We start from the raw sequence: 27,131 nt of genomic DNA, 5'->3' as shown, positions 1-27,131 counted from the left end.
CTCAGTGCAGAGTTTTATGAACATTTGGAATATTTACAAAATAACGCGAGTCGTCCATTTCCAAACAAAGCCTTAGTTAGAAACGTCACTCAAATACTTTTATTTTGAAATTTCTGTGAAACGGAAGTATATTCTGTTTGACAACTTGTACAGTTGTTAAATACCAAATGGCAACTACAATAGGAAACTACTGTAGTGCAGTATCATAATAATATATCTGTACAATGAAGCGAATGTAGCGCTTATTTTTCACCGGTGAATTTCGGTGATTTTGTTATTAGTGATTTTAAATAGTTGAGTTAAAAAAGTAAAAAGTAAAGTTCACCATGGGCTCAGAGGATGTGCTCAAGAGTGCTTCAAAACTGGCTTCTTATAATGTCCTGCTTCAGGTACTATTAACTGTACACACATACAGACTCTAAATACACCTTTTTTAGAGACATATAAAAAAAAGAAGTATTCCTCTTGATATGCTTTATATTTCAGGTGATGTTTCGAGTGTTGACATTTCTCTTGAATGCATTTACTTTGCGTTTTGTGTCCAAGGAGCTGATGGGTGTTGTAAATGTCAGGTGGGTTTACAGTTACACAACATAAACTCGAACATTAGTTTGAATGGGCCACAAAATGCAACGTTTGCTTTTGTTACAGGTTGATGCTGCTCTATTCTACACTGGTGTTTCTGTCTAGGGAGGCGTTCCGGAGGGCGTGTCTAAGCGGTGAAGGGGCGGGGCGTAACTGGAGACAGGTCATCAACTTGTTATGGCTCACGTAAGTACTAGAAATGTCTGTAAGTTTATTAACCAAAATTTGCTTTTGCATTTCTCAGTGTTATTTAAGGATGTGTTGATTGCTTTTTATAACATAAACAAAACTGTTGTTTTTTATTCTCTTTCTTTTACTTTTTTCTCAAACTGGCAGATTTCCTCTGGGGTGTGTGTGGGGTGTGTTATTGGTGTGTGTGTGGTGGTGGGTGCTCCAGGCACCTGATCCAGAGGTCATCCCGCATTATGTTCCCGCTGTTGGATTGTTCTGCCTGTCTGCACTTACAGAGCTGCTGGCTGAACCTCTCTGGGTTCTTGCACACGCGCACATGTTCGTCCGTTTGAAGGTGTCTGAATCTGCCTTTCATTCTTTAAATTGCACTTAATAGAATCATTGTAGATTGAACAATATGAAACTATCTGATCAAATTATGCATATTCACAGGTGATTGCCGAAAGCTTAGCCATGATTGCTAAATGTCTTGTTACTGTAGTGTTGGTGGTCTCAGCGCCTCAATGGGGGCTCTATATCTTCTCTGCAGCCCAGGTATGTGTATAGTATGTTTGCATACTGAACGTATACAACATCTATAGTTTTCGGTTGCAATGCCTTTCTGTTTGTAATCTTAATTCTGTGTGTTTTTCATTTGACAGTGTGTCTATGCAGGGTTTTTGCTCCTTTGTTATGTGTTATACTTCATCCATTTCCTCGGCTCAGAGGAAGCAGAGAAGAAATCATTCCCTGTTCATCACATAACAGACCTTCTGCCATCTAGGGTGGATCACGAGGTGTGACTTATTTTACAACACAACGCCACATTGGTCTGTTGTAGACTTTTTCTTTCAGTGTTACAACTAAGCTGTAAATTTGTTTTTGTTTATAGCCACTGCTGAACTGGAAGTTGACCACACTAACTTGGAGCTTTTTCAAACAGTCCTTTCTCAAACAGATACTTACAGAAGGCAAGTGCCTATCATGCTCAATTACATAGTACTTTTTGTCTAAATGTTTAAATGCTGTTAATAAATATTTCATTTTGATTTAAAAGGCGAGCGTTACGTGATGACTTTTTTGAATGTGCTCAACTTTGGAGACCAGGGTGAGTTTGTACATTCATACACACAAGCTATTATATTTTATTACATATTATACACATCATATTACCCTTTACTTATTTTTTTTTACAGGGGTTTATGATATAATAAACAATCTGGGCTCAATGGTGGCAAGATTTCTTTTCTTGCCCATTGAGGAGAGTTTTTATGTGTTCTTTGCAAAAGTCCTAGAGCGTGGACGAGATGTACGACATCAAAAACAAGTCAGTATCTGTTTATGGTCATAACTTTATTTAGTGCAGCCAGCCAGATGTGGCTTGGATAATTGTAAAATGCTGATTGGTCCACAGGAGGAAGTCTCCATGGCAGCTGAGGTACTGGAATGTCTTTTGAAGCTGGTGCTTTTGATTGGTCTGATCATCACAGTTTTTGGTTATGCATATTCTCATCTAGCACTTGACATCTATGGTGGGGAGCTTCTGAGCAGCGGAGCCGGTAAATCACAAATATGCAATACTGAATGTACTGTAGTACCTGATTTGATTAACTTTTCCGTTCAAATAAATACATTTTCATTTGTGTGTGTGTGCCATAAAAGTTTAAATGGTTTGTTTGTGTATTTTGCAGGGCCAGATCTCCTACGTTGTTATAGTTGTTATGTTCTGCTGTTAGCTATTAATGGAGTAACAGAGTGTTTTGTTTTTGCTGCCATGAGCAAAGAGGAGGTTGACAGGTGAACAACACATCATTACCATACACTACTATTCAAAAGTTTGGGGTTGGTAAGTTTTTGTTTTACTGTTGTCGAAAAAGAAGTCTCTTATGCTCACCAAGGCTGCATTTATTTGACCAAAAATACTGTAATATTGTGAAATATTATTACAATTTAAAATATATTTTTTCTCTTTTTAATATATTTTAAGATTTTATTCCTGTGATGGCAAAATTGGATTATCAGGAATCATTACTTATTTTTTCAGGATTCTTTGATGAATACATTTATTTGAAGAACAGCTTTTATTTTCTATTTTCTAAGAACAGCATTTATATTTATTTAAAAAAAAAATTGTTGTAACATCTTCACATTCACTTTAGATCAATTTAATGCATCCTTCCAGAATAAAAGGCTTCACCTTTATTTTTTATAGCGCTTTATACAATACAGATCATTTCAAAGCAGCTTCACCGTGATAAACAGAAAAAATAATGATCAATGATGCAAACAGAATTCAGTTTAAAAAAAGACACTGTCAAAAAGGTTTTTTTTGGTTTGTTTTTGAATGCACTGACCCCAAACTTTTGAACTTGAGTGTAAAATATTTTATTGTTTGAAACATATTTATATATTTAAAAATGTAATTTTATAAGAAATTATTTAAACAATATTTTTCTCTCTCTCTCTAGATATAATCTAGTGATGCTGGGCCTGTCGGCCTCTTTTCTGCTGCTTTCTTATTGGCTGACCTGGATGTTAGGGGGCATTGGCTTCATTTTGGCAAATTGCTGTAACATGGCTTTACGAATCACTCACAGTATTGTTTACATACATCGCTATTTCCTGCAAAGTGAATATGCACCACTGTGGGGGCTCCGCCCACATTCTACTGTCATAATTGCTCTTGGTTTGAGCTCCATCCTTACAGCCTTCTCAGAGGTATTGTAGCCTCATTGTTTACATTTTAATATGGATAAAGTTGTGATGAACAAATTCAAATCTGATTTGAAACCATTTTGTCTTTCAGAGCATGTTCTGCTGTGATGGTGGTTGGTTGCTAAGGCTGGTTCATGTTGCCGTGGGGGCAGTTTGTCTCCTGGGTGTGGTCATCACAGTATTTCTAACAGAAACAAGACTTGTGGAGTTTGTCAAAACTCAGCTGCTACCCAAATACAGCAAGAAACTTACATGAGCGTTTACTTAGAAAACACCTAAACCTCCCTGAGGTGAGGTTGACACTAACATATCATGGACCAGATTTTGCCTTGTCAAACATTAGGCAGATTTGAAAAAACATATTTTGTTTTCTTAAAAAAATGGGAATGTTTACTCCAGAAGATGCAGTACTTCTATGTTCAGTTTTTGCTTATGACATCAAAAGAAGTTCACTTAGATGCTGACAGTTTGAAGGTTCTTGTCAATACCTTGTAGAATATTTTATTGAATGATTACAGAACAAATGCAAAGATATCAAGGGGTCCTTCAGTATATAACTACGGTCATTCCTGCTTCATCACCATGAAGAAATGCATTACGATTACGGTTTAATGCTTGAGCATACCAAAGGTGTACATTGACAAAATATTTTGTAACATTGTACCTTTTACATAACATTACTAATAGATATATTATAGCAGTGTAAATCAGTGGTGAACTTTGTATAAATGGTGTGTATGTATAAAATGGTTATATAATAAAATTGAAAACGTTTTAAAAGAGACTGGAAAATATTGTCTACTTTTCTAATATCTGGGTACAAATTAAACCCTTTCCTGAATGTACTATTTTGCCACTTTGATTTATATACAATATCAATAAAATATTTGGATCACTAAAGTGAGGTAAGCTTTTTCTTCTTCCTCCTCTTTTTTTTTTTAAAGATATGAATACTTTTATTCAGCAAGGATGCATATAATAACACTTTTTTTATCCAATTTGTTAACATTAAATGAGGAATAAGGGTCTTATTTAGCAAAATGATCATTCATTTTCCAAAAAAAAAAAAAAAAATGATATACTTTTTAACCACAAATGTTCGTCTTGCACTAGCTCTGCGATGCGCCATGTATAGCACTTTGAAGCTGCATTGAAACTGCAATTTGGACCTTCAACCCGTTGGTCCCCATTGAAGTCCACTATATAGAGAAAAATCCTGGAATGCTTTCTTCAAAAACCTTAATTTCTTTTCACCTGAAGAAAGAAAGACATAAACTTCTTGGATGACATGGGGGAGAGTAAATTATCAGGAAATTTTCATTCTGAAGTAAACTAATCCTTTAATCTACTTTCATGTTAGTAAAAGTTATTCACAGTGTATTAATTGTTAAGAAATACAACTTGATTTTAAAAATGTATTAATAAATGTTGAAATTACCATCTACTAATGTTAATAAATGCTGTAAATGTATTGCTCATTGTTAATTCGTGTTAACTAATGTATATAACTGTTAATAAATGAAACATTATAGTGTTAAATTAATTAAATTAATCAGATGTGACAGACTTTTGCATTATAAAAAACAAATTCAGCTTTGCCATTACTGGTATAAATAAAAATTTAAAAATAGAAAACAGATATTTTAAATTGTAAAAATAATTCACAATATTACTGTTTTTAGTGGATGATCATATAAATACAGCACTGGTGAGCACAAGAGACTTTTGCCTACCCCAAACTTTTAAAGAGTAGTGTACATGTATAGAAACAAGATATTGACAAGCTGTTTAAAATGTTTCTTGAGTTTACAAACCAGCAAAACATTAGGACAGCTGTAGGTAAAGACTTAAAGGTTTAGTCCACTTTTAAATACACTTTTCCTGATAAATTCACTCACCCCCATGTCATCCAATATGTTCATGTCTTTCTTTCGTCAGTCGAAAAGAAATGAAGGTTTCTGAGGAAAACATTCCAGGATTATTCTCCTTACAGTGGATTTCAATGGCTACCAACAGATTGAAGGTCAAAATTACAGTTTCAGTGCAGCTTCAAGGGCTTTAAACGATACCAGATGAGTAATAAGGGTCTTATCTAGCGAATCGTTCGGTCATTTTCGAAAAAAATACAACCGTTTATGCTTTATAAACAAAATATCGCATTGAACGTACTTTTCGCTTCCGCATTCTTCATAACGCTTACGCTGAATGTTCGGAACGAACGCAGCGCCAGTTTCGTTTTTTTCCGTAACTTGAATAGGGAAGGCATAGGACATTCAGCGTAAGCGTTATGAAGAATGCGGAAGCGGAAAGTACGTTCAATGCGATATTTTGTTTATAAAGCATAAACGGTTGTATTTTTAAGACCCTTATTCCTCATCTGGTATCGTTTAAAGCCCTTGAAGCTGCACTGAAACTGTAATTTTGACCTTCAACCAGTTGGTAGCCATTGAAATCCACTGTAAGGAGAATAATCCTGGAATGTTTTCCTCAAAAACCTTCATTTCTTTTCGACTGACGAAAGAAAGACATGAACATCTTGGATGACATGGGAGTAAATTTATCAGGAAAAGTGTATTTAAAAGTGGACTAATCCTTTAACAATGGCAGGGCATTAAGTATTTCCTAATTACCTCTTCTTAAAAAGTGTGTAATTCCAATGAAATACACAAGAGAGACAAATTAACATTCACAAACAAGCACTTAGCAACCCCCCCAAAACAACAAACACAACAGAGTACAAATAAACTCTTGCACTCATTTAGAAGCTCATGAGCAATAAAGCAGATTCAAGACACAAACCATAAACTGTTTTCATTTCTGAGCTGCTGGAACTAATTGAAGTACTGAAGATGTCATCCTTAAATAACCATGTGTTTATCCTACAAGAACAGTGACTGAGATTAAATGGGAGGAGGAACAGTGTGACTCATGCTTTGGCCAAAGGAATTACGGTCCATTTGGGATTGGACTCGGCAAGGGAAGGGTGTGTGGGTATAAATGCACATGCAACAAGTATAAAACAGAGAAACTTAAGCAAGACTTTAGGACTTCACAACTGATTTTGAGAGTTCACAATGTCTCAAGTAAGAGAAAGAAGAAACACTGAGAAAAGAAATAAAGATTGTTTTGCTTGTCATTAATTTTCTGTTTCTCTTCAGCAGGGTGAGGAAGAGGAAGTTAAGAGGCCTGAGGTGAAAGCAGAGGATTTGATTGGAGCCAGGGATAAACTAGCATTTGGAACAGAGGTGAAGAGCAAGACGTTTGAGGTGATGCAGGAATGCGGTGAGTCGAGCAGCAACTGTTAGATCTGCAGAAACTGCAATAACTCAGATGGAAGGTTGTGTGTGAAATGCCTTTGAATCCTAGTGTCCCTGTTTTTTGATTCTGAGCCAAGAGGAAAAAGAAGAAATGTGTATGTGTGTGTGTTTGGGTTTTATAATGTTTCCACTCCATATATAGCAGGAAATCAGAGCACACACACAAACACAAAGAGAGGACTCTCCCCTAGTCACTCTTGTTATGAAATGTTTATTGCATTTTTATTAGCCTTTTATAACTTTTTCCAGTTGTATATCATTTTACAATGTGCTAATTAATCTCTATTGTAGAAACAATTTCTCAATATGTTCCCTTGAATATGAAAATGTTGCCAGTAAGTTATGACATTAGACTTAAATTATTGAGTAACACTTTACAATGCATTATTAATGCATTAACTAACAATAAGCAGTAAATTTGTTACAATTTTTTATTAAAAATTTGTTAACATTAGTTAATAACATTACAACTGTTAGTTCATGCTAGCTCAGGTTCATTAAATAGTATTATCAACTTTGATTTTAAAGGGTTAGTTCACCCAAAAATGAAATTTCTGTCATTAATTACTCACCCATGTCATTCCACACCCGTAAGACCTTCGCTGATCTTCGGAACACAAATTAAAGGATTAGTCTACTTTTAAATAAAATTTTCCTGATAATTTACTCTCCCCCATGTCATCCAAGATGTCCATGTCTTTCTTTCTTCGGTCGAAAAGAAATTAAGGTTTTTGATGAAAACATTCCAGGATTATTCTCCTTATAATGGACTTCAATGGACTCCAAACGGTTGAAGGTCAAAATTACAGTTTCAGCACAGTTTCAAAGTGCTATACACGATCCCACTCAAGGAATAAGGGTCTTATTTAGCAAAACGATCATTTTCTAAAAAATTTGTTTCTAAAAATGATATACTTATTAACCACAAATGCTTGTATTGCACTAGCTCTGCGATCTGCCACACATGACATAATCACGTTGGAAAGGTCACTTGTGATGTAGGTGAAAGTATAGATCCAGTGTCTACAAAGCGAGAACGTGCAAAGACTAAGTCACACACCCTTTACAAAAAAGGGCTTTAAAGGATACCAGATGAGGAATAAGGGTTTTATCTAGCAAAACGATCGGTCATTTTCGAAAAAAATACAACTGTATATGCTTTATAAACACATATTATTGCCTTGCACGTGCTTCCGCTTTCCGCATTCTTCAAACAGCTTACGCCGAATGTCTTACGCCTTTCCTATTCCACTTATGGAAAAAAATTTAACTGGCGCCGCGTTCATTCCGTAAGTTGAATAGGGAAGGCGTAGGACATACAGCGTAAGCACTTTGAAGAATACAGAAAGTGGAAGAAAGAAAGATGAACATCTTGGATGACATGGGGGTGAGTAAATTATCAGCAAAATTTTATTTGAAAGTGGTCTAATCCTTTAGGATATTTTTTGATAAAATCCGATGGCTCAGTAAGGCCTGCATCGCCAACAATAACATTCCCTTTTTCAATGTCCATAAAGCTACTAAAAACATATTTAAAACAGTTCATGTGACTACAGTGGTTCAACCTTAATATTATAAAGACCCGGATCTGGGCCGTATCCAGCTGAGACCAAGGATCTGCGCCTTGACACGACCATAACGCAGCCCTGAAGTATCAGCAGAGATCGAGTCAACTGGATCATCCGTTGTGAAGGCCTCATCGACACGACAGCCAGTAGCACAGTTCCTCAACAGACCGTCCATACCGGCGTGATGAATACGATCCTCAACTGGATGGAACTGAAATAAATACTTTGATTGTTGCGATCCTATCAGATTTATGATAGCAACCTGATTGCAACAAAGCACTGTTCGCCAGAGGAGAACTAGCCCCCCGACTAAGCCTGGTTTCTCCCAAGGTTTTTTTTTTTCTCCATTTTAACACCTATTTGCCACTTGTTTGCCACTTGATGTCACCTGATGGAGTTTGGGTTCCTTGCCGCTGTCGCCTTTGGCTTGCTTAGTTGGGGACACTTGACATTTGATATTCAATAGTATTCTTGACATTTATTCAACAGTGCTTCTGATCTGCCTGCATTGACACTATTATTTAAGAGCTGCTGTGCAGCCAAATTATGTACCAGCTATCAATGTAAAGTTGATTTGACACAATCTGCATTGTAAAAAGTGCTATATAAATAAAGGTGACTTGACTTGACTTGACTTGACTAAAGCGACTAGAATACTTTTTGTGCGCCAAAAATAACAAAATAGCGATTTTATTCAACAATATCTAGTGATGGGCGATTTCAAAACACTGATTCATGAAGCTTCGAAGCTTTATGAATCATTTGTTTCGGTTCAGTGGTTCGGAGCGCAAATCAAACTGCCAAAGTCACGTGAACTTGAAGTTTTAAAACTCTTATGACATAACAAAGCCTCATTTACTGAAATGGATTTTGGCGCTCTGAACCACTGATTCGAAACAAATGATTCGTAAAGCATTGTTTTGAAATCACCCATCACTAGATATTGTCGCTATTTTGTTATTTTTGGCGCACAAAAAGTATTCTCGTCACTTCAAAATATTAAAGTTGAACCACTGTAGTCACATGAATGGTTTAAATAAGTTTTTAGTAGCTTTATGGGTATTGAAAAAGGGAGTGTTATTGTTGGCGATGCAGACTTCACTGAACCATCGGATTTCATCAAAAATATCTTAATTTTTGTTCCGAAGATGAATGAAGGTCTTGTGGTAGTGGAACGACATGAGGGTGAGTAATTAATGACAGAATTTTCAATTTTGGGTGAACTATCCCTTTAATAATGTATTATTAAATGTTGAAATGACCATGAACTATAATAAATGCTACATTATTGTAAAGAATTACCAAAGATTGTGTATACCATTATTAAACACTTTGATTCTTTACATGTAAAATGTGTATTTTACAGTAGGCTATACATTTAGCTGTTTTATTAACTTCTTAGCTATTAGTTCAAATTTGGTTTGTGCTTTCTCAGTTCAAACATGTATATTTTTAATAAATTGAGCGCTTTGTATTGAGGTAACTGAAATTCAAATGTGTAGGATGTTGTATTATTGTGTATTCTGAATCTCTTTGTTTCTGCCGTTAGAACGAGCCGGGAAGGTCGCGCCATCTGTCTTCAGCAAAGTTCGCTCCGGATCTGAGACTGCCTTTAACAAACCCAGCAGGGGAAAGTAACACTGTGGAACCATACACTCAACTTTGTTTCACTGAATCTTACAGACAAAAACATGTAAGGTGCATTTCTAAATGTATCTAAAGCATTAACATTGAAAATAACGCAGTAGTTTTTATTTGAACACAGTACAAGAATCACCGAGTAACACGTGGTTAGTTGCGTCACAACCGCTAAACAATATTAACAGTTTTTGAGGCTGAATGCAAAGCCTTATCTTAAGAACAACATTAAAATGTATTTTTCACTGTTTTTCTCCAATCATTTTTTCCCCTAATTAAAAAAAAAAGGCTTTAAACAAATAAAACTGAGTAGTACTTTTTGACAAATATCCTTGAATGCTACTTTTATCTATATGGATTCAGACACCAGAATACTGCCTTTTTTTTTTTTTTTTTTGGTTAAAAGAATTGTTTGTTGGTTTAGTTTTGTATTGAAAAGAAGTTGAATATTTAATTTTGTGTGGAAACGAAATATTTCTCAAAATAAAACAGTTCAATCCCATTTATATTTCACATTACTATCAAAAAAAAGATTTATTTTCAAAACAAAACAAAAAAAACAAAGGACAGCAGACAAGGACAATGGAGAACTTATCCTACAGGAGTGGGGGATAAAACCAAAGAAATCAGGTTGAAAGCATGTTATTAACAAAGAGTCTGTTTTCTTTCCTGTTCTTATTTAACATTTGCGAGTAACAGCAACTGACTCAATTAGATAAAACAATGCAGTAGCCATGAATTGCTGTTGGGTTGGCTCGGTACTGCTGTCATACTGTTATAATGTCATGACAAATGTGAACTAATCAACCAGTAAACCAAACTATAGCAGGGCATACAGAGAAAGCAAAAGAGTTATTTCATAAACTTGGTGTGCTGATCTTGTAGAATCTTTGCAGAGGACTTAGCATCATAGAAGAGTTCATTAATTTCTTCCACATGTTCTTTATCGACTACTTCCCTTCCATGAACTCGAGCCAACAGATTGGCAGGTGTCAGCAGCTGTATAGCATATCTGCATTTACACAAAGACACACGTTAGCCAACATTACATAACCAAATTGCATTAATTATATGAGTGAGAATGCAGGTAGCAAGACAGAAATACATATGACAGTTCAGTCTAATCTAAATCAGTAGCATATGTTGGGATGTTATAAGTAGTAACAAGTATTACCTGAGTGTAGTCTTGGTACCGATCTCTCCGAGGTGAGATAAAGCCTCCTCGCTGATGTTGAGGCCCTCTGTCTGAGCTCGGATCTTTATGATCTTTAGAAACATGCAAGTTAATGTTTAGTTAGAGTGAATTTTTAAGGAGCTTGTTTTGACAAAAAATAATTATGCACACCTGTTTCATCTCTTGAGGAGTGTACAGCATAGTTCTGATAATCATGACTCGATCCAGCAGATCCAGCGGAATTCCATGAGGAGAGCTGATGTCCTCTGTCCCCCTAAAACATAATTGTGCATCTCTGTAAATTAACTCCTCAACCAATCAAATGAATCATTCAAACAGTTGGTCACAGCAAACTGCAAATCAAATTCATTCCAAAACTGTTAGGTTTATTCAAATATATTTCAGATATGCACAAGATCGTTAACATTAGTTAATGCATTCGATATGAATATGATAAACTAACAATGAACAATATTCATTAATCTCTATTTATATCTACATAAAGTAATATATTTTTAACGAGTTGTATAAGTTAACATTGATGTATTCGGAATGAAGATTAACAATGAACAATAATTTAACAATAAGTTTCCATTTGTTGACATAAAGTAAAAAAAAAAAAACTCCTAAAGCATTTTAGTTTGTTAATTTCAACACTGACTAATATTTTATTCAAATTTGTTCTGTATTTAACAGACCTGAGCTAACATGAACAGTATTTTTTATTAACTAGCATTTATAAAGATGAATACATATACTGTAACCAATGTATTGTTTATTGATAGTTAATATTAGTTAATGCATAAACTAATGTTAACTAAAGCGTTAGAAAATATACATTAACCTAAAACTAAATAATTCATAATTGCTGTGTTTATTAAGTTAAAGGGATAGTTCACCCAAAAATGAAAATTTGATGTTTATCTGCTTACCCCAGCGCATCCAAGATGTAGGTGACTTTGTTTCTTCAGTCGAACACAAATGATGATTTTTAACTCGAGATGACACATTTATGTCCTAAGAGACGAAACGATCGGTTTTGTCAGAGCACGATCAGACCACACTAAACGAACCCTGAACGCAGTTGGACATTATGGTGTATTAGAGGTAAAAAAATGATATAAATACTGTTCGGTTTCTCGCACAAACCGATCATTTCGTGTCTTAGGACATCAATGTGTCGTCATGAGCCGCAGGGTTTAATTTGGATTTGTCTATGGAAGTGTTTTAGACTCTTATTGTTTGAGTTCCCGTCCACTGTTATTATAAGACTGACAGACGGCAACGGTTGCAGTTAAAAATCATCATTTGTGTTCGACTGAAGAAACAAAGTCACCTACATCTTGTATGCGCTGGGGGTAAGCAGATAAACATCAAATTTTCATTTTTGGGTGAACTATCCCTTTAAAGTATTTTATGTTAAAGTGCCCATATTATACTATTTTACATTGTACATCACCTCATTTCTCAAAGAGTCTGAAAAAAAGTTAGTTTGAAGATTCCGTCTCTCTAAACCCCTCCTTTCTGCGAGCCTACTCTACCCTAATTGGTCAGATGGCTCAGTATGTTGTGATTGGTCTACCGTTACAGAATGTCAGAAACGAAGCGCCTATTACCATATTTGAATTTTAGCTCTTCCTCAGCATTTTATACAAACAGTGGCATCACTTTTGTATTTGAAAAAGCATAATTGGGTACTTTAACTAAGTGAACTTTGTTGTAAACGTGTTACATAAGAATCCTACAATTGTACAAAATTGTGACGAAGCTAATTTACTTTAAATATAACCCATGTTTCCCATCAAAAACACACCTGATAAGGCAGTTTCCTCGATTGGATGCAAACACTACGATGGGAGCGATGGAGCTCTCCAGTGCTCGGTGCAGGTAGGTAAAACACTCGATGTCCAGCATGTGAACTTCATCAATAAACAAAACACCAGGAACCAGCTCTGCCACACCCTGTTCAATGTATTTGTTCACAACCTTATTGATCTCCGCTCGCAGTTTATCTGTATACAGAATACACAAACACAGAGAAATGGTTAAACATGGCCTTATTAAAAATCCTGTCAGGATTATCAGTATATAAAATATTAACCATGTTACCAGTGATTTCCGTCTTTTTGGGTTTCATCAGTTGACCCATCATAGAGAGTATGTCCTGTCCGCCCTAGAAAACGCAGTACACTCATATTATTACTGTTATGGAGATCCACTTGAAAAGCATGATGTTTGTGTGCACATACCTGAGGTCTTGCATTAGCAACATCAAGGTCATGAAGTGTAACATCCTGAATAATCTCTTTCTTCTTGTGAACATCGCCTTTCGGTAGCGGTACATACTCTTCCGCCTCCAAATCGAACTCTGTTGCAAATGTATCACATCGTCCCTGCCTCTGCAAACCAAAAACAGAAAGAATGATTTTGAATGAACTCAATAAGAGTCTTGAGAGATGTTTGGACCATTAAAATAGCTCAATGTATTTACAAGGGAAGTTTATTGCACTTCATGTGATGTGGGATTTCATTTAAAAACTATAAATGTGTACAATACCATTTAAGCAGTGTTTGAGGTCAGTAAGATTTTGAGGTTTTTGAAAGAAATCTCTCATGCTCACCAGGTCACACTTTAGTTTAAAATCTAATTCTCACTATTAACTACAATTTTGCCTCAAACTCCTAATTACTCTTTATTAATAGTTAGTAAGGTAGTTGTTTAGGTATGAGTTAGGATTAAGGGATATAGAATAAAGCATTAATATGTGCTTTATAAGTACTAATAAACAGACAATAGCCTAGTAATATGCATGCTAATAAGCAACTAGTTAATAGTGAGAATTGGCCCCTCAACTTAAATATTATTGCTCACCAATGCTGCAATTATTTGATCAAAATACTGAAAATTTATGAAATATTATTATAAAATAAAATAGCTTTTCTATTTTAATACATTTTATAATGTATTTTATTCCTGTGATGGCAAAGCTGAATTTTCAGCAGCAATTACTCCAGTCTTCATTGTCACATGATCCTTCAGAAATCATTGTAATATGCTGATTTGGTGCTCAAGAAACATTTCTGATTATTATTTGCAAATGGTTGTGCTGTTTAATATTTTTGTGGAAACTGCATTTTTTTATTTTTTTATTTTTAAAGGAATCTTTGGTTAATAGATAGTTTAACAGAACAGCATTTATATGTAAAGGATTTTTTGTAACATTATAAATATCCTTACTGTCACTTTTTTTGATCAATTTAATGCATCCTTCCTTGCTGAATAAAAGTATTATTTTCTTTCAGAAATATGAAAGACAATCTTGTCCTTTATACCGCTGCCAGACTACCTGCCCACCTGCACTGACAAAAGATTACTTCAACATGCCAACCTCAAATATAGGCAGGAGAGAGAATGGTTAAGCAAATCCGTCCATACCTTGACTGCCCCACTGTTAGCCTCGATGTAGATAACATCACCGACCTCCACTCTCTCCTTCTGCAGACTTTCATAGATACTGGGATCCAGCTGCATGAGCATATCAAATGCTATGAGATATGACTTATAACTTTAAACAGACATAAAATCGGTTTCCAAATATGCTAAAAAGCAGAACGCTTTCACTTCCTTACCTTCAACTGTTTGGTGCCCTTTGCCGTCTTCAAACCGATAATGACATGACTGATAGTTTTGCCATAGCCTCCCATTGGGTTCTCCGTCTCACAGGGAGTCAGTTCAGTGACCTCTCCCTCATACACCTCTTTAGTCTCCTTGATACGCAGACCTGCATGCACAAACAAAACAAGTATTTTAGAAAAAAAAAACTACAGAAATCATATATATATATATATATATATATATATATATATATATATATATATATATATATATATATATATATATAATACCTGTGAGTCTATTCACTTGTGTGTATTCAACTCCCCATGCCAGTATATTTCTGTCAACACTGTAATAATGTGTGCATGCATGCATATCTCACTTGATTACACAGACCACATTGTTCCAGATGCATACTGGCAGTCTAATATCAGACTACAGTAGTCATTATTTCAATCCATCTATTTTTATGCAAATTTTGGGATATCGCATTAAAAAGAAGAAGAAAAAAAAACAAACAAACACTGGATGGAAATGCCAAGATACGCATAATACATTATAAAAATGCATAAAAACGTATAAGCGCAATTGAGTTGGATAATTTTATTTGATAAGAAGACATGCGCGTAAACTACGATAGAAACACATTTACCGAATAAATCCCTCGATAAGCAACAACAACAAAAAAACTCATGTGACTTTGCCTCAGCAGAGGATGTGATCAGATAACTGGACTAACCTGCGGATCAGTCTGAGACGCAAGTCATTTATGATGTAGGATAAAAAAGCCACAGTGGCTTCAACTTCCTTTTTTTTTTTTTTTTTTTTTTTTTACAGATATTTTGTGCCAGTTTCCCAGGAAGTGAGGATTTTGTTCTCTTGAACACATGGGATGGAATCAATGCTTTATTCGCAAACGTTTTATACGATATTCCAATTTTGCGTACAAGTTAAATTTGCAACTTTGCATGGAAACGTAGCTAGTGTGTGTGAGGAGTTACTAACTAGTACAAGAACAAGTTAAAAAGTATTTGAGTGTGTGTTTTCATGCTTTTATTTAAATCACATTTTACCTTTATTACTAAAAGTGCCACTTAAAATAAATATATTATATTAATAATGAAATATTACATAAATAATAAGTTAATTCATAAATGTATTATATGTTTTTAGAGGTTATGGTACACAAGTATATTGTCCACAACTGAAGCAGACAAATATGAGTTCTTCGCACGAGAGCTCACCTATGGCTCTTCTGAAGTTCTCCATCAGCACTTCAGTCTTCTTGATTTCGGATGAATATACTTCACTGCCCACCATAGGACAGAAGGGAACTTTATTTCCCAGTTCCTGTGCCATGGCCAATGCTAGAGCAGTCTGTGGGGTACAGAAATAAAATTATTATGAATTGTGAATTATTATATATTGTGAAACTATTTACAAAAAGCTCTCAGTCCTTACCTTTCCTGTTCCAGGGGGTCCAGCCAGTAAAATAGCTCTGCCAGCCATCTTTTTGCAACGAATCAGCTCTACGATGATGCCACAAGCCTAATAAAAAGATAAGAATTGACATTTTTTTTAAATAATAAACACACTTTACAGCTACACAGGTTGTTCTTTATTAATGATTAATGTCAAGTGGCTGAATGGCTGAATGGCAGGAAATTGGCCAGAAATTGTTACAAATATTAAATAATCTCCAGGATCTGTTATGATCACAACAGTATACTCTTAGTGAATGTGAAATATGCATATGCACTTTTATATTGCTTCTGACGCATACAATTAATTAGATATTCGTTCTTTGCAAATAATCAGTTAAATACAAATGATTAAATTCATTATTCAGCGTAATCAAATTTACTGACTCCCCAAATACAAAACTGATCTCTACCTCTCTAGCTGTCTCCTGTCCCACTAGTCCGGACGCGGACTGTTTAGCATTACCGGCCTCATCCAGCCCGAGACCCTTCACGTGGCTGTGAGATGCGATGCGCTGCGTCTTGGTTGTGCTTTTCACCTCTTCGATCTTCATGTTTCTTATTAGTTAATTAAACGCTCTAAAACGTAAGTAAAACAATCTCAAGCCTATCTCATGAAAGGCCGTTGAAATCAAACACAAGAGACCCGCGTTTCCATGTGGGTAACCAAGGCGATTTGAGGAAGTACCGCCCTCGAAACGGTTTTTAGTCGTTCTTTGTATTGATTGGTCAATGTGTAGAATCTCTGTTTAATCATTGGATGCCGCTATTGTCTGTATAATCATTGCGAATACGCCCCTATTTTCCATTTGTGCTCTATTTGAAATGTCGTACTAGAACAAAGATAACCTCCGTAGGTTCCACAAATCTCTTTTTCTGTATGAATTGTAAATAAACTCCTAATTATGTATTAAACATGATGTAAAAAATTGAAATGTTTTTATTAGTTTATAAATGATTTGATCCATGAGGTTTATTTTCTAAAAACTAATGCTGTGAAAAGGAACACATGAATTGAGCTGTTTTGTCAGGGATTGTTTTTTGGTAGCACAGGAACTGTCAAATTGCAGAAAAGTTTGCAGAATGCAGTAAGAGCAGAGACATTTAGCATGAAATTTAATCTCTCATATCAGAACTAATTAGTGAATATTATTAAATTCCACCACATTAGATACATTTGGTTAACTGACAGTTTAATATTGAGCTGGTTAGGTTGAACCAACAGCGCTGCTGTCAGCAGTTCAAAGTCTGCGCACTGAGTCTGTAACCAACTATTCCAGTGATGGCAGATTCTAGTCTTCCTAAAACGCTGAACTTTAACGTGGGTGTCCTCGGCCATGTGGACAGCGGAAAACGTCTCTCGCCCGGGCGCTGAGCAGCACCGCATCCACCGCAGCCTTTGACAAGAACCCCCAGTCCAAAGAGCGGGGCATCACGCTGGATCTTGGCTTTAGTGCGTTTACGGTGCCCTTACCGGAGCACCTGAGAGAGTCCTGCGGGGACAGACAGTACGACAGCCTGCAGTTCACACTGGTGGACTGCCCGGGACATGCCTCCCTCATACGCACTATCATCGGGGGTAAGTGCATAAAAACACTTGGTTTATATTAGTTGGGTAATGGTTACACCAATTAAATCCACAATACCAGACTGCATGTTTTACAAGTATGCCTGGATCAATATGTAATTCATGGAGTATGTAAAACAAAGCAATGCACCACACGTCTTTTAATTTCTAGTATGACTATAAGTAGTAGAAGAGAAGTAACCTGTGTCAGGCCATTTTGGTCCAGCACTACAACTTTTGATCAGTAGGTGGTGTGTGTGTATTTGAAGAGATCATATTAACCCTGTAAAGACTGACAAATAATAATATTCAGTAAAATCTATTTTAAATCAAACAGTTTATTGAACCTTTAGAAAAAAATATAAAAGAACCAAATATGTTGTGTATCATATTTGATACTTAAGGCTTTTATGGCTCATATAATATGATATAGTGAGAATATGGAGTTCATACTTGACCAGGATGAGGCCCAAACTGAGCAAAAATATGTAAATTGGTGCAATGTTCTTATTTACAGTACAGTCCAAAAGTTTGGAACCACTAAGATTTTTAATGTTTTTAAAAGAGGTTTCGTCTGCTCACCAAGGCTACATTTATTTAATTAAAAATACAGTAAAAAACAGTAATATTGTGAAATATTATTACAATTTATAAGTAATTTATTCCTGTGATGCAAAGCTGATTTTTCAGCATTGTTACTCCAGTCTTCAGTGTCTCATGATCCTTCAGAAATCATTCTAATATGCTGATTTGCTGCTCAATAAACATTTATGATTATTTTCAATGTTGAAAACAGTTGTGTACTTTTTTTTTTTCATTATTCCTTGATGAATAGAAAGTTCAAAAGAACAGCATTTATCTGAAATACAAAGCTTCTGTAGCATTATACACTACCGTTCAAAAGTTTGGGGTCAGTAAGAATTTTTATTTTTATTTTTTTGAAAAAAAAAGTAAAGACATTTATAATGTTACAAAAGATTAGATTTCAGATAAACACTGTTCTTTTGAACTTTCTATTCGTCAAATAATCCTGAAAAAAAATATTGTACACAAATATTTTGTACAATTGTACACATTAAATGTTTCTTGAGCAGCAGATCAGCATATTAGAATGATTTCTGAAGGATCATGTGACACTGAAGACTGGAGTAATGATGCTGAAAATTCAGCTTTGCCATCACGGGAATAAATTACTTTGTGAAATATATTCAAATAGAAAACAGTTATTTTAAATTGTAATAATATTTCACAATATTACTGTTTTTACTGTATTTTTAATTAAATAAATGTAGCCTTGGTGAGCAGACGAAACTTATTTTAAAAACATTAAAAATCTTAGTGGTTCCAAACTTTTGGACTGTACTGTATATGTAAAGATTTATATGTAAGAAGAAATGCTGGTAGCTTGTAATGTAAATAAATAGGATTGAATCCTCAAATCCTTAGTCAGATGATATTTAATGCTATGATCAAAGCTCTTTGGTTTTAATTGTGGGGAGCAAACATATAATGCAATCCAGTACAATGATGATTAAGAGATAAATAAATGTTCCTTAAAAACCTGTTGTTTCATATTTGATTCTTACATTTTAACAGGATTTAATATATGTAATATATGTATGAATAATCAAGTAAAACTAAGTTGCTTTAGTCCAGTAAATGTCTGTCTTGAAATATTAATAACAATCTGACAGTTATTCTTATATTTACTATGTAAAAATTGTAAAAATCGTTAAAGAATTCACACCAAAAAGACATGTACCATGACATGGACATTTTTAGAATTATACTAAAAGGCATTTTACTTGATTAAAAATTATGAACTATCAATTAGAGTGCAGAAAGCGTGTAGTAGATTGTGTACCATGTGCCATTGTATGGTACCATATTATAGGATTAAAACATATCAAAAGACAAATCTACATTTAATGACAGACTTGTGATGTTACCATAAGATAAGAGATATCTGCATAGATTAAATAAAATCCATTTAGCATGTTCACACCTTTTACAAAAAAACATAATTTTTGTGATCATGATCAGATTCTGTCATTTAATGCATTTCCGAATTATACAACAGAATTAAGTGCCTTTAATACAATCGCATCTATTTGCTAACATAGGTAGTTATGGTTATAACACATGCTTTTGATATTCCTCTATACAGGAAAAAAAAGTAGCTCACATGACTTGTTTTCTTGCATACACAATCTCGTAGGTTTTATAAAAGAGGGATTTATGAAGAAATATATTATGTGAAAAAACAATGTCTAGAGGGCTTTTGTTAACCTGTGGGACCAAACAAACTGAAGTGTAGTGGGAATGTCTAGTGTAATTGCATTGATGGCATTGGTGTGTGTATGTGTGTGCATTTATGGCACATGTGGTTGATTAAGGCGGAAGGGGGCTGTTCGGGGCTCCAGCTTGACTTCCTCTCTCCCCCAGAGGGGATCTCTCAGGAAAGAATGAGTGCCAGAGAGAGGGAGAGAAAAAGAAGGAAAGGAAAGGCAATAGCCTGTTCTCCTACTTCTCTTATTTTTGCTCTTTTTTTCTGTTTCGCAGTGATGATTTTACTCTTTTGTTTGTCATTGTTGAACTTATATGTCTCTCATCTGTGTGCTTGCATTCAGGTGCTCAGATCATTGATCTGATGATGTTGGTGGTTGACGTTGTGAAAGGTATGCAGACACAAACAGCAGAGTGCCTTTTGATTGGTCAGCTCACCTGCTCCCGCATGATCGTCATACTCAACAAAACAGACCTGTTGCCTAGTGACAAAAAACAGGCGGCTATTGACAAAATGACCAAGAGGATGCACAAAACTCTTGAGAACACAAGGTAGACATTGTCAAGCACACGTTTCACTATATATTCTAAATATAATACATATTGCCAGCTTTATACTGCTAAATGCAACTATAAGGCATGGAGATATTAAGAAATTATAAACATTAGCATCATGATTTTCTGAAAAGCTGCTTTAAAAATGATGTGTATTGTTAAAAAGTGCTATACAAATAAAATTGAATTGGCTTGATTTATTTTTTGCTTGTCAGATTTAAAGGATGCCCTATTATTGCTGTGGCAGCAAAGCCAGGTGGTCCTGAGGCCCCGGATACAGACGAGCCACAAGGGATAACTGAACTCATAGATGTGAGTTAGTGGGTGTGCTGTAGTCGGAGACTACTTTAAAATTTTTTAGTGCTGTAAAAACAAAACAATACAACAACAACTAATTAACATTTCTCCTGTGATTAATTTTGATTCAAAAACATATATTTTTATAATGTAATAATTTCAGAGTTAATCTCCAAATTAACTTAGAAATAATATAAAGACAGTATATTTTAAAAAAAATTAATGGCATTTTTTTATGAATGAAGGCCAGTATCACTGATACTAATACTGCTGATGATGTCTCAATTATATTGATTTTCTTTTTAAATTTTAAACATTAATTATAACAATTCAGCATTACAGTATAATTAAAAACTAACATTTATTAGGCTTTTAAAAAAATAGCAACTTTTAATTTAAGTGAACTTAAAACAATCGTCACATAAATCCATTATAATAAATATCAGTTAACCTGTGCCCTAATTATACAGAAATTGAATAAAGTTAAAAAATCTGCTCTGCATTAATTATAAATTAAATATAGTTTAATCCTTAGTAAAGCTACATAAGTTTTTGTCAAGTCAAGTTTTAGTCAAGTCAAGCAGTGAGTGGTTTTCTATATTACTTTTGTTCTTTTATTAAAGGTCCCGTTTTTCGTGGTTTTTTGAAGCTTTGATTGTGTTTATAGTGTGCAATATAACATGTGTTCATGTTTCGCGTGTAAAAAAAACACAGTATTTTTCACATAATTTACTTATCTGTATACCGCTGTTTCCACTGTCATAAAAACGGGCTGATGACTTCCTTGTTCTATGAAGTCCCTCCTTCAGAAATACGTAACGAGTTCTGATTGTGCCAGCGGTTCCTGTGTTGTGATTCGACAGCAGCTTAGCGAACCTTGCCCGGAAAGGTCATGCCTCTTACCATAACATGGAGATGCACGCGCTCAGTGTTATTGTAAACATGTCTTTAATTTTACCCTATCAATTTGAGCCGGAATCAGACCCGGTGATTGGACTGCGGGATGAAAATAACAGCGTTTCGACGACATGGCGACAAACACACTCTACAAACGCAACTCTTGTGTATTCCTGTGGGCGGAGGTTAGTCAAAAAACTGTTTTAGTGACGTCATTAAAGAAGGAAGTAGAGGGATGTAGTCCAAACTGTCCGTTCGATGTAGGCGACTTCTGTTAAATAAAATATCTCGCTTGGCATGATATATATGAGAATACTCAACAAAACAGGCATTTAGGCAAAATTCTGTGTGTTCAAGCACGAAAGAGAACTCGATACTGGCACGCGCCTTTCTGTGCACACAAGTCTCGTGTGTCGACATTAGCAGACAGCGTGTTCTCTTTTGTCTTCTCGCGCATGAATGGTTTAAAAGCATTTGCATGAATAAGAGCGTGATCATATAAGGTAATACTAGCCAAAGGATTAAGGAAAAAAACTGATGCTGAATTAAATATTTTTAACGCGTACAACTGAAAAAAATTATTTGCATGCGTTAATTTTGACAGCCCTCATTTTTTATATATATAAAATAAAATACCTAAATAAAGAATAGTTATGATGTAAAAGAAGTTAAAAACCCTTTAAGATATATATATATATATAGGACACTAAATCAAATTTATGCAAATTTGTAACACTGACTGTGTTAACTACCTACAAAAGATCAGATTTCCTTTTTTCCATTGATGCATGCTAGATTTTTTTTTTTTTTTGTAACATTGTCAAATCATGCTGGATAACAGAGAACAGGTTTAGCACAAACTAGTTTATACTAGCTTGGATGTTGTCTTTATACTGTAGCTAAAGGGAGATTTAAACTTTTTGTTATTACTGTATTTTGAAAGTTATGGACCATATTTCTGAGGTTGTCTCTTACTATGTGCTCAGTTATTGAAGGCCCAGGCCTTCCTTCCTCGTAGAGATCCGTCAGGTTCTCTTCTCATGGCTGTAGATCACTGCTTCTCCATCCGTGGCCAGGGAACAGTCATTACTGGCACCATCCTACAAGGGTCGCTCAGTGTCAATGATACTGTGGAGATACCGGCGTTAAAGGTACTGATCGATACATACACTACATAGTTTTTATAAGCACAACCATTTTCAACATTGATAATAATAAGAAATGCTGCTTAAGCACCAAATCAGCAAATTAGAATGATTTCTGAAGGATCATGTGACACTGAAGACAGGACTAATGATGCTGAAAATTCAGCTTTGCCATCACAGGAATAAATGACATTTTAAAATATATTACAATAGAAAACACATTTCACAATGTTACTGTTTTCACTTTATTTTTGATTTAAATAAGTCAGGCTTTTGCAACATTTTGTGTTGACATGATCAGCTTCTTACTTAATTTTTTTATTTTTTTATTCCTTAGGTAACTCGCAAGGTCAAATCTGTGCAGATGTTTCGTAAGCCAGTTCCTAGTGCTATGCAAGGGGATCGGGTTGGCGTGTGTGTGACACAGTTTGACCCGAAACTGTTAGAACGGGGTGTGGTTTGCACACCAGGTTCATTGCAGACTCTTTACGCTGCTATTATATCTGTCCAAAAGATTGAGTACTATCGCGGAGCACTTAGCAGCCGTGCAAAGTTTCACATCACCGTTGGACATGAAACCGTTATGTCCCGTATCTCATTCTTCAATCGAGTGCTTCCTGGCAAAGCAAATGGAGACTGTAGCCCCACCTCTCAAGAGCAAAGTGCAAGTTCTTTCTCATTTGATTGGGAGTTTCACCACCTGGATGAGTATTTGACTATTCAGGCAGAAGGCGGGAGAGGGGAACCACAGCAATGGGCTTTACTTGAGTTTGAACGACCGGTCACGTGTCCACCACTTTGCTTAGTGATTGGGTCACGACTGGACTCAGATATCCATGGTAATGCATGCAGGCTTGCCTTTCATGGGAAGCTTCTGGAAGGGTTTGAAGACAAAAACTACACAGAGACAACACTTCCTCGACTCAAAATCAGCAAAGACAAGCAGAAAGAAGGAGCAGTGGAGCGGGTAACTGCAAATATTTATATATTGATAATGAATAAATAAAAAAAATACACATACTACTGTTCAAAGGCTTGGGGTCAGTAAGTTTTTGTTTGTTTGGTGAGCTTAAGAGACTACTTTCAAAATATTACAAATCTTTACCAACCCCCGACTTTTGAATGGTAATGTACATGATATATATGTTTAAGTGTATAATTTATTTCAATATATCCAGTGTCATATTTTGTTTATTTTTTTCCCCTACACAATTCTTACTAATTTGATTAATTTATTTGACAGTTTTACTGTCTTTTGAACATCTCTTGTACTCTGTCTGTAGCTAATCGGTTTTGTCCAATTTTTTAATCTTTGGTCAGGTGACAGATGACTACACTGTGATTGGTCGGAACCTGTTTAAGAAGGAGACGAACCTTCAGCTGTTTGTGGGTTTAAAAGTTACACTGTCGACGGGAGAAACAGGGTCCATTGAAGGTGGCTTCGGCCAGAGCGGCAAGATCAAAATCAGAATACCAGGTAAGCAAAGACAAATACAGTCTCATTTACTATTTTTTTTAACTTATTTTTACATCCATGTGCTCATTCATTCAGCATATACATAAAAGCTGCTCTCATATAAAGTTACACACAGCAAAAATGCACGCTGTATCTTAAGTATACGTGCAAAAAAAAAAACTCACATCCTTTTCCTGACCCTCAAGGCTCTCTTGTGTAGGTAGACCTCAGCCACACGGATATATATATATATATATATATATATATATATATATATATATATATATATATATACACACACACACACACACACACACACACACACACACACACACACACACACACACACACACTACAGCACACACCTCTCTTCAGGCCCAATGAAATTAAGTGGAATGAATGTATCCATAACCACACTGGAAAGGACACCTCCTCTTTGTATGTTACCTCACATTTTTTAGTCTAGTTTGGAAAAAAAAGTATACAAGTCAGTTGAAATAAAGCTGAAATAAAATAAAGTATAAATATTAATTGAAAAACTCAAGCTAAACGAAATTATAATTTATACTGGAAATAAATAAAAATGAAAATGAATTAAAAATAAATTAAACCTAAATAGCAATAATTATATAAAAAAATATAATGACAAAAACACAATATTATTCATTTTTATTAATAAAACTAAAATAACACTGACATAAGTTAATCTAGAAGTATTTTTTTCCATTAAATTTTGATCAATGCAGCAGTTAATTTCTGTTAAAACATAAAAGATCATATGATCAATGTATCCAACAAAAACAAGAGGGATATATTCTGTCTAGTGTCTTTGTATGCCCCTTGTCCATGAATGCCTGTGCTTTCTTTCTCTTCTGTTAGAGGGGCTGAAAGAAGAAACCAAGCAGCTTCTGTCCTCTTCCTCTAAGAAGAAGGGGAAGGGTGGGGCCAAAAATGAATCCTCCAAATCTGAGGAAACCAAGGCCGACGCTCAGCCAGTTACCATACACTTGAACTTCAAACGCTATATATATGATCCCCACAAAAAGATGGTGCAGTCCTGACCCTCAGTCTGATCATTCCTGATAAGAGCTGAAAGACGGACAGGAATAACAGACACTGCTAAAGTCTTGTGTGCAAAGTTTCTATTCTGTTACTTTGCATTTTTATTATTCCTTTAAATATGGAATAATAAAAATAAATAAAATGAAAACATAGAATATTCCTTCAAGACACATCATTCCCTTACTAATAAGTGCTGTTATATGACTGCTAATAAAACAACTATTAGCTAAACTGCTCTAGTTGCAGTGTACTTTTTTTGTGTGATTTTACATTTTGTTTGCAAGTGTGTGTAGAAAGTGTTTGTGCGTCTTTGTGTTTTGTGTAGTAAGAGTGTTTGGGACATTGCTTTAGGGCAGTAAGCATTGTGAATATAGGCAAATATGTCTGTTGGCAAATGTGCAAAATATGTTTCCACAGACCCCATCTTTAGTTACTCTAGATGTATAAATATCCACTTTTCATTTCCACTGTTTATGTTTGTTTATGCATGTTGTCTTGCTTGTGTAAAAAAAAGAAACATAAATTTAAAAAACAACTATAACCTTTTATAGACCACAATAAGCCTTTTCATTGTTTACTGATTTGCTTCACAGATTTGCATATATTCCAGTTACGTTGTGGCAACTTGGGGGAATCTGTAGTCAAATTCATTCTTAATTTGCGAGTATACAAAAAGCAGCTGTACTAAAATATTAAATGCCATCTGTGTTGATATACTTCCCTGTTTGTACCTGACATTCCAGATAAGCACAGAGCCTTTATTTGTTATTCATTATAATTGCCAATAACTGGACTTTTGTATATTTGTGTATGTATAGGTAACTGCCTATCACTTTCATTCTCTTACGCACACTTTCTTTGACTAGCAAATGTGCTGTCATGGATTGATTTACAATAATCGCATTTATTCCAATAGGAAGATGTGTTGATCTAACTGACGTTAAAGTTCATAAAAGTAGTCCATGCAATTTACGATAGCTTTGACTGAATTTTAAGTTATTATTCCCTGAATATGTTCCCCTTCATCTTGGCTTTCAAATCACATTCATATTTAAACCTGCCAGTCACTCTGCAAAACATTTATCCTCTGTATTGCACAGAAGAAAGAAAATAATATAGGTCACGAACAACACGACAGAGAAGTAAATGATAGAATTTTTCATTTTCATTTTTAGGTTAATTCTTTATTGCCCAACTATTCATTTTATGTTTCATTCCATATGATGAAAGTACACATTTAGCATTTTAAATGACAAACAATTGTGTCATATCTTCCTCTCTTTTATTTGTCTTTCAGCTCAGAAATTGGTCTGTGACTTTATAATATTCTTAGAAGTATTTTGTGGTTGTAAACTACCATTCAAAAGTTTGAAATCAGTAAGATTTAAAAAAAAAAAAAAAAAAAAAAAAAAAAAGACGTGTATTCTTTTATTCAGCAAGGATGGATTCAATTTATCAAAAGTGACAGAAAAGACATTTTAAATTTTTTTTATTAATACAGTTTATTCACTATAGTTTAAAAAATGCTAATATGACAAGATCTCAGAGTTAAACTGTGTCAGAAAAAAATAATCTTAATTATGTCAGATAACACTTAAGCA

At 34.8% G+C, this 27,131-nt stretch overlaps 4 protein-coding genes across 6 annotated transcripts; 3 read left to right on the top strand and 1 right to left on the bottom strand.

The window, feature by feature from the left end:
- The first annotated feature begins 49 nt into the window (after positions 1-49).
- On the top strand, positions 50-4,255 carry rft1 (RFT1 homolog). 2 transcript variants are annotated; one of them, XM_048199469.1, is made up of 13 exons: positions 50-389; positions 487-572; positions 652-771; positions 922-1,111; positions 1,210-1,311; positions 1,419-1,553; positions 1,649-1,727; positions 1,814-1,864; positions 1,953-2,083; positions 2,171-2,315; positions 2,448-2,553; positions 3,225-3,474; positions 3,563-4,255. In XM_048199469.1, exons 1-13 carry the CDS (start codon positions 327-329, stop codon positions 3,725-3,727), a joined length of 1,623 nt encoding a protein of 540 aa, XP_048055426.1. In that variant the 5' UTR covers positions 50-326; the 3' UTR covers positions 3,728-4,255. The 2 variants fall into 2 exon arrangements, with proteins under 2 accessions (XP_048055426.1, XP_048055427.1); XM_048199470.1 differs by lacking the exon at positions 487-572 and having other exon boundaries at positions 691-771.
- Positions 4,256-6,394: 2,139 nt separating this feature from the next.
- On the top strand, positions 6,395-10,496 carry mustn1a (musculoskeletal, embryonic nuclear protein 1a). Of its 2 annotated transcripts, none has more exons than XM_048199457.1 (3): positions 6,395-6,554; positions 6,630-6,753; positions 9,906-10,496. In XM_048199457.1, exons 1-3 carry the CDS (start codon positions 6,546-6,548, stop codon positions 9,992-9,994), a joined length of 222 nt encoding a protein of 73 aa, XP_048055414.1. In that variant the 5' UTR covers positions 6,395-6,545; the 3' UTR covers positions 9,995-10,496. The 2 variants fall into 2 exon arrangements, with proteins under 2 accessions (XP_048055414.1, XP_048055415.1); XM_048199458.1 differs by having other exon boundaries at positions 6,418-6,554; positions 6,633-6,753.
- ruvbl1 (RuvB-like AAA ATPase 1) lies at positions 10,497-16,968 on the bottom strand. The gene is made up of 11 exons (XM_048199454.1): positions 16,679-16,968; positions 16,246-16,332; positions 16,029-16,161; positions 14,799-14,950; positions 14,605-14,694; positions 13,418-13,567; positions 13,278-13,341; positions 12,982-13,180; positions 11,340-11,442; positions 11,169-11,260; positions 10,497-11,006 (listed from the first exon to the last, which is right to left on the bottom strand). Exons 1-11 carry the CDS (start codon positions 16,817-16,819, stop codon positions 10,847-10,849), a joined length of 1,371 nt encoding a protein of 456 aa, XP_048055411.1. The 5' UTR covers positions 16,820-16,968; the 3' UTR covers positions 10,497-10,846.
- A 299-nt stretch (positions 16,969-17,267) lies between these two features.
- Positions 17,268-25,761, top strand: eefsec (eukaryotic elongation factor, selenocysteine-tRNA-specific). Its single transcript, XM_048199453.1, is given in 8 exon segments — positions 17,268-17,614; positions 17,617-17,844; positions 20,463-20,670; positions 20,889-20,985; positions 22,854-23,018; positions 23,350-23,979; positions 24,333-24,489; positions 25,348-25,761. Coding segments are annotated over 8 exon segments (1,734 nt in total). The 5' UTR covers positions 17,268-17,547; the 3' UTR covers positions 25,530-25,761.
- The last annotated feature ends 1,370 nt before the right edge of the window (positions 25,762-27,131 follow it).

Source organism: Megalobrama amblycephala, linkage group LG8 (genome assembly GCF_018812025.1).
Source record: "Megalobrama amblycephala isolate DHTTF-2021 linkage group LG8, ASM1881202v1, whole genome shotgun sequence".
Taxonomy (NCBI): domain Eukaryota; kingdom Metazoa; phylum Chordata; class Actinopteri; order Cypriniformes; family Xenocyprididae; genus Megalobrama; species Megalobrama amblycephala.
The sequence above is the reverse complement of the archived record's forward strand: the minus strand, read 5'-3'. Positions and strand labels throughout refer to the sequence as shown.

Coding starts and splice junctions, on each gene's coding strand:
- ruvbl1 (XM_048199454.1), bottom strand. CDS start 16,819: ATGAAGATCGAAGAGGTGAAAAGCACAACCAAGACGCAGCGCATCGCA. Junction 16,333..16,678: donor GACAGGAGACAGCTAGAGAG/GTAGAGATCAGT, acceptor TCTTTTTATTAG/GCTTGTGGCATCATCGTAGA. Junction 11,007..11,168: donor GGTACCAAGACTACACTCAG/GTAATACTTGTT, acceptor GTGTAAATGCAG/ATATGCTATACAGCTGCTGA.
- mustn1a (XM_048199457.1), top strand. Junction 6,754..9,905: donor TGAGGTGATGCAGGAATGCG/GTGAGTCGAGCA, acceptor TTCTGCCGTTAG/AACGAGCCGGGAAGGTCGCG.
- rft1 (XM_048199469.1), top strand. CDS start 327: ATGGGCTCAGAGGATGTGCTCAAGAGTGCTTCAAAACTGGCTTCTTAT. Junction 1,112..1,209: donor ACATGTTCGTCCGTTTGAAG/GTGTCTGAATCT, acceptor GCATATTCACAG/GTGATTGCCGAAAGCTTAGC. Junction 3,475..3,562: donor TCCTTACAGCCTTCTCAGAG/GTATTGTAGCCT, acceptor TTTGTCTTTCAG/AGCATGTTCTGCTGTGATGG.